Source organism: Conger conger, chromosome 6 (assembly GCF_963514075.1).
Source record: "Conger conger chromosome 6, fConCon1.1, whole genome shotgun sequence".
Lineage (NCBI taxonomy): Eukaryota > Metazoa > Chordata > Actinopteri > Anguilliformes > Congridae > Conger > Conger conger.
In genome coordinates, this window is record NC_083765.1 from 19,585,583 (window position 1) to 19,598,807 (window position 13,225).

Here is a 13,225-nt window from a genome sequence, read left to right on the forward strand (position 1 = left end):
ATTAATGAAGCTCGTAAAATGAGATTACTGCACTGAAAAACCCGCAGAGTTCAAGATAAAATTTAATTCAGGCAGTCAATTCAGATAAGTTCCATTCAATTCAATAGAATCGTATTTGTATGGTGATTTTTAGAGACACTCACAAAGACACTTTAGAGAAGAAACAGGAAGGAGCATTTGGTGAAAGACAGGCCTGAACCCCCAAAAAGCAAGACAAACCTAAAAAATAATAATAATAACTACCCAGAGGAAAGAAAAACATCCCCCTAAATGGTACAATGTTAACCATGACAATTTTAAAGCAAGACTACTTTTTATTTTAATTTCTTATAATTTCAATATAATAATCAAAGGAAAAGGCCCTGTGCAAACGTTTGGGAACCCTGACAGTTAGAACTTTGTAACTCCTCCTCAGGTAACTATAACAGCTGGCAAATGCTTCCCTTAGGCAGCTAAGAGCCTTTCAATTCTCAGTTTTGGAATTTCTTTGCATTCTTCCTGGCAGAACTCCTCTAGCTCAGAAATATAATTTGGTCTCCTTGCATGTAAGGCATGTTTGAGATCTCTCCACAGATTTTCAATAATAGTCTGGGGACCTTGGTGGCCATTCCTGAATGTTCATTCATCCTGGAGGTACTTCATGGTTGATTTTGAGGGATGCTTTGGACCTTTACATTTCTAGAATACCCAACCTCTATTCAATTTCAATGTTTGGACTGAACATTAGCCTCTAGAATTTATTTATATTTAGTGGAATCCATTCTTCCTTCCACTCACACACAATATTTCCCGTTCCCCCAGCTGCCACACAACCCCAAAGCATAATGGATCCACCATCATAATTAACAGTTCTTCTCTACAAAGGCTTCACCCTTTTTTGTTCCAAAAGGCTTCTCAATGTTTTCTTTTGCATACTCCTTCTGTATGCAAAAGTTCATAGGAAAGGCTTCTTTTTGGCAACTCTGCCATGTAGGTCTTTGTTGTTTAAACTTTAAAGTATGTTGTACTGTTGAACAGCTAGACCTGTGTCTACTACTCTTTTTCGCAGCTCTTTCGCAGTGATGTGTGGGTTCTTCTGAACATTTCTCACCAGGTCTCAGGCCATCTGAACTGGGTCTTCCAGAGCTTGCCTTGACTTCGCTTGTTCCAACTTACCCATTTTCTAATAATGTTTCTGACAACAATTAAAATAGGCAGTTTGAAATGTTGAAAAATGTTTTAGCCTTTTTCATCTTGGTGGAAATGAAATGACATCCTTCGACAACTGTTTAGAGGAACCCATGGTTGTTAACACCAAACAGAACAACCACTGCAGTTGGATACATTAGAAGGCATGGAGTTACTTCAGAATAAACAGTTCAGCCCTGGAATTATACTCACCTGACACATTAAAGCTCTAATGAGTAAATCACTTGGGTCTGGGCCTTAGAAATACTCTTTTTAAAAAGTAACAAAGAATAATCTGAAAGGGTTCCCAAACTTTTGCACAGAGCCCTTTTCCGGTTTTATCATTTATGCTTGGTCAACGCAGCCATCTACCAGGCAATTTTAGAGCACTTCATGCTTGGTTGGCATTTATATAGCGCCTTTATCCAAAGCGCTGTACAATTGATGCTTCTCATTCACCCATTCATACACACACTCACACCGACGGCAATTGGCTGCCATGCAAGGCGCCGACCAGCTCGTCAGGAGCATTTGGGGGTTAGGTGTCTTGCTCAGAGACACTTCGACACAGCCCGGGCGGGGGATCGAACCGGCAACCCTCTGACTGCCAGACGACTGCTCTTGCTGCCTGAGCCATGTCGCCCCCATGGGATCATTTATAAACAGTAAAAGTGAAAATAAAATCTTGCTTTACAATTTGCAGAAAGGTCTCATGTTTAACTGTAACATTTCACACACTGTCACACACACATACACACACACACACACTCACACACACATACATCCATACACGCACACATACACACACACACACACACACACACTCACACGCACACACTCATATGCACACACACATACTCACATACACACACACACGCACACACTCATATGCACACACATACTCACATTAACACACACACTCACATGGACACACATTCTTCCTGAATGCTTGATTGGAAGGTCGGAGCTGTCTGTCATTGTTGCAGCCTATCACAACATGCCTCATCATCACTTTTCCTTTCTACTCCTGGAAAGGTCCGCCTGCATCGATCACAGGTGCAGAAAGTGTGAATGGAAATCTAGGCACTACAAAATGTGTGAATATACATTATAATTATGATGATGATGGTGATGTTGATCATTATGATGATGATGAAGTCTGAGACCATTCCCTCAGTGTAGCTGTGCATTTGGTGTGTGGTGTTTTTAGATGATGATGATGATGATGATGGGGATGATGATGATGATGATGGCAATGACGAAGGCTAAGACTGTTCCCCCATTGTTGCTGTCCTGTTGGTTTTTGGTGTTGTTAGGTGATGATGATAATGGCGGTGATGATGGGGATGATGATGATGGGGATGATGAAGGCTAAAACTGTTCCCCCAGTGCTGCTGTACTGTTGGTAGTTAGACAGATTGGGCTTGGTCTGCTCTGTTCTGGGGCCCACAGTAGCTCTGTCTGTGACAGGCCATCCATATCACGGATTGCTTTGTGTCTCTTTCAGAGGGGGGAGGGGGTCTATTCTGGTGCTGCGATTCCGTGATTTACGTCCTTACCAGGAGATGTGACAGATTCCTTATCGGGTGCAAAGTTTTCTCTGTCTCTTCTTGAATTGGCCACCATGGCAACCTGACATGGGATCAAGCATGAAAATACACAAGTCAACATGTAGTGATCTAATCATCCATCTCCATGACGATTCGCAATACCTGATGGAGAGTTGCTGCCGCTACCAAGGCGACGTGTGTCGCAAAGGTGCACAAAAGAGCTGTCTTTCTGCTTAGTGTCTAACTCTCACACACACACACACTCCCTCACTAACATATACTCACACACACTCACACATGCACACACAATCACACGCATAGACAGACACACACACACACACACACACACAAATACAAAGACACACACACCCACACATGCCCACTCAGAGACACACACATACACAGACACACACAAACATTCAGACACACATACACTCAAAAACACACTCACATACACACACATACAGACACAATCACACTCATACACACTCACACTCACAAGCACAGACAGACACACCCCACACTCACACATGCACATACAAACACACAGACAGACAGACACACAGACGGACACCCACACATCCTCTCTCTCACTCATATACACACACATGCATACACACAGACAGACAGACAGACACATGCACACACACTTTCCCTCTCTTGCAGTTATCCTGTCGCCTAATCATGAACAAATTAAATGTAATATTTCATGTATTTGAGTCAGTTATTAAATTATTATCAACTAATCTGACAAGCTTATGAAAAGATGATGTATCTCTTGCATCCGCTGATGATCCGTGTTATGACCAGGTGACATCACTGTGTCAGGCAGAAAGGCCATTGACTCAGTGCAGTTATGGTAAAGCTCATTGGCTGAGCATAGTTATGGTAAAGCTCATTGGCTGAGTGTGGTTATGGTAAAGCTCATTGGCTTGGTGTGGTTATGGTAAAGCTCATTGGCTTGGTGTGGTTGTGGTAAAGCTCATTGGCTGAGTGTGGTTATGGTAAAGCTCATTGGCTGAGTGTGGTTATGGTAAAGCTCATTGGCTTGGTGTGGTTATGGTAAAGCTCATTGGCTGAGTGTGGTTATGGTAAAGCTCAGTGACTGAGTGTGGTTATTGTAAAGCTCATTGGCTGAGTGTAGTTATGGTAAAGCTCATTGGCTGAGTGTGGTTATGGTAAAGCTCATTGGCTGAGTGTGGTTATGGTAAAGCTGAAGTCAGTCTGAGCCTCACTCTTAGCTCTCATTCCACATCTTTATTCATCAGGCTGCTAATTGTCCAGCTTTTGGTTGACAGAATATAAATGACAGTTTAATTAGTGAGAATATTTTGCACCTGTCGAGGTGTGTGTGTGTGTGCGTGTGTGTGTGTGTGTGTGTGTGTGTAACAGTCTGTGTAAGTGTGTGCTTGTCTGTGTGTATCTGTATGAGTGTATCGTGTTGGGTGTGTATATCTAACTCCGGTAAAACTGTATGTTTCAGACAGCTGCACACACATGGATGTGACTCGTGTGTGAGCTCTGAGTTTAGCAGCTCAGTCTATGAATGAGCCTCTATAAAGCAAAAGCATTGGGATGCTGACATAATTCTTGTCATTTTGGCTCTGTACTCCAGCACATTGGATCATCTGTATATGAATTACTGCCATTTTCTTGCATTGTCCCCCTACAGCACTGTAGCATTTCCCCCCCCCACTGTAGCATTTGCCCAGCGCTTCTCTGGGAGCACGAGCAGCTGTAAATGGACATAGCAGTGTCTCACTGTGGGGCTGCTCTGTGTCTCAGTTTGCCTTCCTACCCTGTGGCCCCGTCGTGCTGTGCAGCAGATGTGCTGCTTTTATCAACGGCAGACGGACACAAAACACCTCTCCCCATCTCAGGCAGCAGAACACACACAGCATAGGCACCCAATCTAATTCTCACACATATCAGTCAGTATCAGTTAGTCACACATATCAGTCAGTATCAGTTAGTCACACATATCAGTCAGTACCAGTTAATCACACATATCAGTCAGTACCAGTTAATCACACATGTCAGTCAGTATCAGTTAGTCACACATATCAGTCAGTACCAGTAAGTCACACATATCAGTCAGTATCAGTTAGTCACACATATCATTCAGTATCAGTTAGTCACACATATCAGTCAGTATCAGTTAGCCACACATATCAGTCAGTATCAGTTAGTCACACATATCAGTCAGTACTAGTAAGTCACACATATCAGTCAGTACCAGTAAGTCACACATATCAGTCAGTACCAGTAAGTCACACATATCAGTCAGTATCAGTTAGTCACACATATCAGTCAGTACCAGTAAGTCACACATATCAGTCAGTACCAGTAAGTCACACATATCAGTCAGTATCAGTTAGTCACGCATACGAGTAAGTACCAGGCATGCATGGGTGAAAGGTCCTTATTATACTCTACCACCAGATAACTAGCCATTCACAGAAACATGCAAATGGGTACAATATACTCACATAGTATGCAGATTTCTACAATAAAATGCTTGCTGTAAATGGCCTATTAGCCTAAGTCATTCTTGTGTTCTTCAGGACCGTAACCCCTTATGTCGCGCCAGCCCATATACACGCCGGAATGCGATTTTTTACATTGATTCATTTTTTCTCCTGGCAATTTTAAATCAATATGGTGATAGCACATGCCATTTGTCATATCAAATGTCCTTGCCTACTTTTTGTTGCAGCAGAGTCTGCACACTGCCCCTCACCCCAGACATCACTGAAGCAGCATCATAACACTGAGACACTAAACTGTCAGCATTGTACCCCAGGTCAGAGAGATGAGAATGTGCATTTAGTGCTTTCATGGATGCATGTTGCAATTTCTGCGAGTTTGGGATCTTTTTGAATGGTGTAATGAAACAGTCCAATGAAAAGACCTGCCTCATCCCCATCCTCCAGTTAGCTCATTTACAGTGAGAAACAGAATTGCCTATGCTTTTAACATTCTATCTGTTCTTTTCTATCAAGGGATAATCAAGAATCGTTTTATTCAGTCCAAGTGTCAAAGCCAGGTAATCCGATAAACACGGTGCCAAATCTCGTTGCAAAAAGAATGGTAAATAAACAGTCCAAAGTAAAAAAATCCAGAAGGGCAGAAAGGCAAAAGTACAAAGGGGCAAGGCAAGAGAGATGTCGAAAACACAAACCAAAACTCAGAAAGACGACAAATCAAAAGGGTAAAGGCAAACTCGGAATCGGGCAACGGTGTGTCTCAGAAATCTCAGTCAATAACAGGCTTACACAAAATCGGCACTGAAATGATAATCAATGTTCTGACAAAGTTTCTAGCAGAGACTGGGGTTTAAATACATGAAGGGAAGTCACATACTAGGCGGGGCACGGGAGTGAGAAGGGCTTAACAAATAAACAACAGGCGAGGAACATAATTGGGTAGTAATATAATAACAAGGGGGAAACAAAAACATGGACTGGATACACATAGACCCACTTGTAATACAAACGGCTCCAAATTAGGGAGTGGACCATTGCACAGAGTTAAGAGACGTAGTGATAGCGAGAAGCAGGTGCGAACACTTCGCTGAATCAAACCCGGAAAGTTCCGAAACCACCCGAATAGTGCAGCACTCAGACAGTGGCTAGGGCTTAGAAACATACAGACACAGACATCACAGGGGAGATGGATGCAATATTGTGAATGAATAACCAGATATAAAATTACGAGAATAAAGAAAAAAACAGACAGAATAACAGGAACATTACATGCTCTGCACGATACTTTCACCTGTCTCTGAGCAACGCTGGTATTCCTGCCATGCAGACATCGCTCTAGCGTGAGGGATACTAGAATCATGCTTAAGGAAACTACCGTCTAGTTCAAGTGCTCTCTTCCAATTATTGTATCCACGTTTTATGAATATGTCCTCTTGTTCACAATTGGAAACACCAAATATCGGCAGGCAAAGGAAAAGCTGGCATCACATTAAACAGAACATTCTAGCCATGGTCGTGACTGGTACCAGCTTGTGCTAAAGCTTCCCACAGTTTGTCCAAATGGGCGCTTGGGATAACTACTTAAAATTGGCTGGGAGGGGCTATGTAAGGGATAATACCCTATGAACGAATCAGTTTCGTATGAGGAAATAATTGCCCGACAGGGTAAATGGTTGGAATTTATATAGCACTTTTATCCAAAGCGCTGTATAATTGATTCTTCTCATTCACCCATTCATACACACACTCACACACCAACGGCGATTGGCTGCCATGCAAGGCACCGACCAGCTCGTCAGGAGAATTTGGGGGTTAGGTATCTTGCTCAGGGACACTTCAACACAGCCTGGGCGGTGGATCGAACCGGCAACCCTTTGACTGCCAGACGACTGCTCTTACTGCCTGAGCAGTAAATAATTGTTTTACACAGCCTAAAAAAGCCAACTGCATCATCGCCGAAGAAAAGTTCACTAATTCATCATCGCTGAAAGAAAATACAACATTAGGCTATTAACTAATGTTTAATGTTAGCTCGCAAAATAATAGTAAGCAATTCATAGAAACTTCACGCTGTTTTCCTGAAAGGAGCCCTTCCCCTTTTGAACTGAAGCATAGAAATACCTCAATATGTCATTGAGTTTCACAGCACAGCTGTCAAAATCAGCTGGCATGGTTTGTTCTTGCAGCCAATCCCGCAAGACAACACATTACATTATTATGCTATATGCAGTTTCCAGAGAATAGCAGTGCCCTGAATATATTAAGCATTGGGGCATTGTGCATGATGTTGCGTGCATTGATATTTGTTGTATATTTTAGCTGTGAAAAAATTCCACACATCTGTTTGATCTGTTGGCCTAACAAATGTTATAAGAAAATAAGGCACACCCACATGACATGTCTCAGCCAACAGAATGCCGTATTTGCTCTAGGTGGTCGGTTATTTTTCAGTGCCATGGTATAAGTATATTTAAGTCAGGAGCAGAGCAGAGGACGGTGTATCTGGATTTTGTGGAGGACAGAAATTTTCTCAGTCTCTCGACTTAAACCTCATGAAAAACCTGTGGTCTGAACCTAAGAAAGGGTATCCCAAGGATATCAATGATTGAAAGGCTTGAAGACTTGAAGATGAAAGACTTGTGGCTATTATCTTTGCCAGGGGTGTTTGCACAAAGTATTAAACCAGGGGAGCCAATAATTGGAACCTATTTTTGGGGGAAATACTTTTTTCTTTTCTTTTTTTAATGTAGGACTTTGGTTGATTAAATTGAACCGTTAATGAAGCATACTACTTATATGCATGTTGGAAGATAATGCTTACTGTATGTCAATAAAGTATTATTTTTTAGTTTACAGCAGTGTAGATTTTGTGAGGATTTATCAGGGGTGCCAATAATTCTGGAGCTGTATGCTTGCAGTGGAGACACATACAGTACATTATTATCAATATGAAAATGTGCTTATATGATTATGTCTAATCTAAGAGTTGTACTTATGGCACTTTTATGTGATGAGAGTAAGGTTATGATAATCTTTGTGACAGCTTGTGAGGCAAGGGGCCCAGTCCATTAACTTTGCAGGGGGCCCAGAATTCTTACCGGCGCCCCTGGCCATGAGCATCTGTATCTACTCAAATACTAAACATATTTTCAGTGAGAAAAAAGGCTTCCACTGAGTTTAAGCATCCGTAACTTTGTTTTTAGTAATATTTAGTAATATTTACAGTAATTTTGGAAAACAAACCCCAAAGGGTTACCATTCAGAAGAGACCAGGATTGTACTTATAGTAGAAAGGGTTCAGGAATAGTAACCATTTTCTTTTAAGTATGTCATTTTCAACTTTGTATTAAGAAAAGGGATGATACTTAAGGAGTTAATAAACAAGTCAACAACCAAAATCAGGACATTTCTCCATTTCAACTGCAAACATAAGGCCATCGATGCTGAAATGAATAAAAGTCAGCTTTTATTATCATGCATTCTTTACAGTACATTATATATTCACATCAATTATTTATTTAGTTTATCATTTACCCAATATTAAAGTACTGTGATATTATGAAGAATTACCACAGTACATCAATCCTGTCAGAGGCCAATCAGATAGTGTAATACAGCCTGCCTGGTGTCTGTGTTACCGTGAGATGGAGAATCGCTGATTCCACTGAGAAGAGGAAGCCGAACCCGCGTCATCACAACTCGATCGAGGCTATGTGACAGTTGAGCTCTGAAATCGATAACCCTTCTCTTTTCCGTCTCTTTCTCCCCAATACTGGGTGCTGATCTCATCAAATTAGTGGTGGGCGGAGGGGGGGAGGGTCACTGATCCAGCATTTTCCTTTACCAACCTGACAACACGAAGTCGCCGGTGGGGGATTAATTTCATCTCTGGGTATCGGAGATTCGCAAAGTATTTCTTTCTCAAAGCTTTTACGGACTGAAATAGTAGTCCGATCCTGGCGTCTCAACAATATAAATAATGAACACCATTTATCGATTTTCTCCGAGGGGATATCGAATATCATGATTGAAAATAAATATTTAAGGAGTAAAGTGCTGCGCTCTGAATATGGTCTCCTGTATGTATTTTTAACGAGAAGAAATGGTCAGATATTGTCTGGCTTCAGGCAAATATTGATTCACAAAGGCCGATGGCGACTAGTGGATAGACCCGGGTGGAACTCATAATAAGAACATGAAAAATAAAGTCCCAGTCTGTGTAAGCTATAGTGGCAAATATTTTATGAATATGACATCAATACCTATACCTACTTTATTTCATTCAAATATGAACAGGACGAAGGGTATTGCATAAACGCTCCCCTGCGTCTCTCTTTGAATAGTAAAAACTGGTTAAAATAAACTAATGATTGTTTCCCCTTTAATGCCTCCAACAGCGATACGTTTATGGCAGAAAACCTGACACTATGCGCACCGTGGATGCGTGGAGGCTTTAATTCAACAGGAACCGTGACGGAAAAAACTATCTAAATATGGAGGAGATTAATCATATCTACTTTCGAATATGTTTATGCCGTTCGCCTGAACATGTTAGCATTTTTACGCGTGAAGATTTCGAATCATTTGCATGCACCGCGCAAAGTCTAGCTCCAGTTTCGCCCACTCTGTGCTTTCTGAAAGGTTTTGGCGATACTAATGAACTATTTACATACCACAGACACACAGGATTAGCTTGTTCCCAAAAGAGAAGGGCAAACGGTGTCAGTGTGTGTGACTGATTGATTTCAGCTGAAAACAGTTGGCCTGTGGAACTGGAGACAGCGATGACACGCCGCGGATACGCCTGTATGATTCAGAATTTGTGGTAAGTTTAACTTGCGCTTTAAGCCGCGCTAAGTTATTCTGCGTGCGTGCTGCTCGCCCCTGCAGTCTCTCTAACGGTCCGTACGGCGATATGTATGGAGAATGAGTCTAAGCGCAGCACCTGAGAACAGGAATCCGCCAGTCTGACTTCCCCAAATGCACTATGTGTACGATAATTCGCGATGTGGCTGCTTACATAACGGCGTGGATGGGGGGTTGGAGGTCATGAAGGTAATCAGTACCTGTGGGTTTGAATTCGGGAGCCGTTACCGCAGAAGGAGCCCGCGCTTCCCATCAATAATTAATCTATTTGCGAAGCAGCGGGAAAGGGGGAGAGAGTGCGCGGATCCCGCGATCCTCGTTTTGAACGGCAATCGCCCGCGAATCATGTCAGTAACGGACAGCTCTCCGAGCAGGGCTGACGAGGAGGACAAGGGAGGATGAAGGAGCGAGGGGGGACGGGAGAGGTAGAGGAGGAATATAATGAAGTTGAGCGGGAAAGGACTGTGTGCCATCGTCTCCAGCTGCCTGCTCTTCGTGTGTGCCGTGAGCGCCGTGGCTGTCGGATTCAAATGCATTTCGCTGGGCTCCGAAGTGAAAGTGCATTTTCACCTGGGAACGGCAGCCGGGGCTTTTTATTCAGGGCTCCTGGTCGGTCTAGGGCAGGTACTGCTCGGATTCTCCCTGCTCTGCTGCGAGGGGAGACCCGGCAGGCGGAATTTCTTCCTGCTGGGAATCTTAGTGTTCATGTTGGGAATTCTCACCGCTTTCTCTGGCGCCGTGGTGGACGGGGACACCGTGTCGCTGGTGGAACGGAAGTACACCCACTACTGCCTGGACTCTGTGGATTTAGAGCCCATCTGCGAACGGCTGAAGCTCTATCAGCGGAGTCTGATCATATCCACGATCCTCAACACTCTGGAATGCCTAATTGGGCTTATTAACTTAGTGATCATCAAGAGGTATAAAACGGCGCAGTTCTATCGGAGGAGGCTGTCTCAGAGGCAAAGCGTGGGGGCTATTCTTTTCAACGAGGAGCAAGACTTTACCGCGTCGGAATTCCAGCCGGTTTCGTACATTAACTTGGGGGTATTTCATGTGTTCGACGAGGCAGGAGGGGAAGTACAATGCGGGGGTCATCCCTCGATCGAACTACCGGGCTATTCACCCACTGATCCCGAACTAAACCATTCCTACCCCTTTTCGTACCCTCTCCCGAATGAGCTGCCACCCGCGTACGAGGACATTTTCCCCGGAGAAGCGAGCAACAAATAGCTTCTCCTCCTCCAAAGTTGCGACCGGCGCTATGAAATCTGCAGTGACAATCACGGGATGTACTCTAAATTTAGTCATGTTTAGCGTTCAGTCATATTCGGACAAATGTTTTACGGTTCTTATCCATCTTCTAAGAACGACCGTTTTTACAGAGCCTATAGCGACAGAGTGTACACACACTTATTTATCTTTTGGTATATAGGCTAGTCTCGGTTCTATATACTCGAAAATACGCTTATAGTACAGTCTTCTGTTATTGAACGGTCCTCATGTTGAAGAACGCAAGATCTAAAAAGTAAATATGAAAGATCATGCGCTGCGTTAGCGGTGGTACGAAACATGCCATATACATTTGTAGACGCTGTTATGTTATTGGACAGTCACATATATCCTTATATAGAGCCTATTGGTACATGAGCACGTCACCTAAAAATATATTTATTATTAAATAACTAAATACGAGGGATAAATGACAAAATAACAATTCGTCTATAATCCTTAAAATTGTCACTGAAGGGACCTCTATATTAAAATATAGGATCATGAAGATGCTACTAACATAACAATGACTTTTAAAACAAAAACAACACGAATAAAATCCAAAGACATATGAGGCATTTTCGTAGTTTAATTAAATTGCCAGTTTGAAGTAAGGTGGCTTATAGGTATTTGCGACAGAAAATATTTCATTCAACATTACGCAAAGCACAAAATACAGCATATATTAACGAAGAAAAAACATTTAGTGGAATATAAACATTTATCATATTTTATGCGATCAGACAAACTCGCCCATATCATATGTATAATTATTTTTGAGAATATTTTAAAATGTTACCTTATGATTGCAGCTGTCAAGAAATCAGCATTAGCCGTTTGCAAAGTCTGAAAACAGTCAACTCTTCAAACGGATAAATCCTGGCTTTCCCCCACATGTGGTATAATTTCCTCGTAGATTGTGTTTTCCTGTATACGCGCAGAGGTGTTGCTGTGGTATTCGGAGATGATTTTCAGGAAACAGCTAAAAGAGGAGGCGACAGCAGTGCGACAGTTTGTGCGCTCTCAAATGTATATAAGTATTTTCAACTATGTGCAACGGAAGCTGAAATAAGGTTTACTGAAAAACATATGACGTTTAACATTTATAAACGAATGTATTTGCACTTTACTTTTTAAATTTCCTCTTTGTTTGCAAAGGTAGCAATTGTAACATAACTTTGAATAAAATGTGCCTGCACTCACCGAATTGACGGCGAGCTACTTAGCCTACATGTTGAATATGTATCATTATTACGGCCTTTGCGGTTTCCATACGCTTGTTTTAGCAGCGACATGCATTTATTAATGTGTTTTTGTCATTCTGGACATACTTTGTCCGTCCATATATGAGGATTAAATATCTTACTAAACGTGGTACACGGTTATTGTTTTCAACTTTAATAAGGCTTATTGTGAAGCTCAGTGTTGAAGCATGTTTTTCGGGAATGTATGGAGATGGACAGGACGAACAGGCTGGGGTTTATTAAGCACGGGTCCAGTCGCAGTGTCTATCATAATGCGCACAGTAAACGTGTTTGTCAAAAGCCGGTCTGTCATCAGCGAACAACATAAGTAACAAGCCGCCCGCTAAACGCACTTGGCTTAAAAAATGAACTTTTTGAGGGCCTCATGTTGAACCGCAGGACGCAGTGGAGGACCACTCTGGCGGGGACTGCATCGGAACAACCAAGCGGGAGTATGTTCCTCATGCACAGCTGCTGTTCCCTTCATTCAGGAAAGAAAGTGCCTTTACCTCCACAGTGGAACCCTTTTGTACTGTAGTTCTTTAAAGAACCCTCTATTATAGGTGTGAAGTGTGAAAGCTCCCAGACATAGATTTCTTCTATGGAATCACAGGGTACATTTTGGAACCATTTTTTTTTT

General features: G+C 42.3%; 1 protein-coding gene across 1 annotated transcript; it reads left to right on the plus strand.

The window, feature by feature from the left end:
• The first annotated feature begins 9,983 nt into the window (after positions 1–9,983).
• On the plus strand, positions 9,984–12,571 carry LOC133131442 (transmembrane protein 271-like). The gene has a single exon (XM_061246809.1). It carries the CDS (start codon positions 10,511–10,513, stop codon positions 11,300–11,302), a length of 792 nt encoding a protein of 263 aa, XP_061102793.1. The 5' UTR covers positions 9,984–10,510; the 3' UTR covers positions 11,303–12,571.
• Positions 12,572–13,225: the final 654 nt, after the last annotated feature.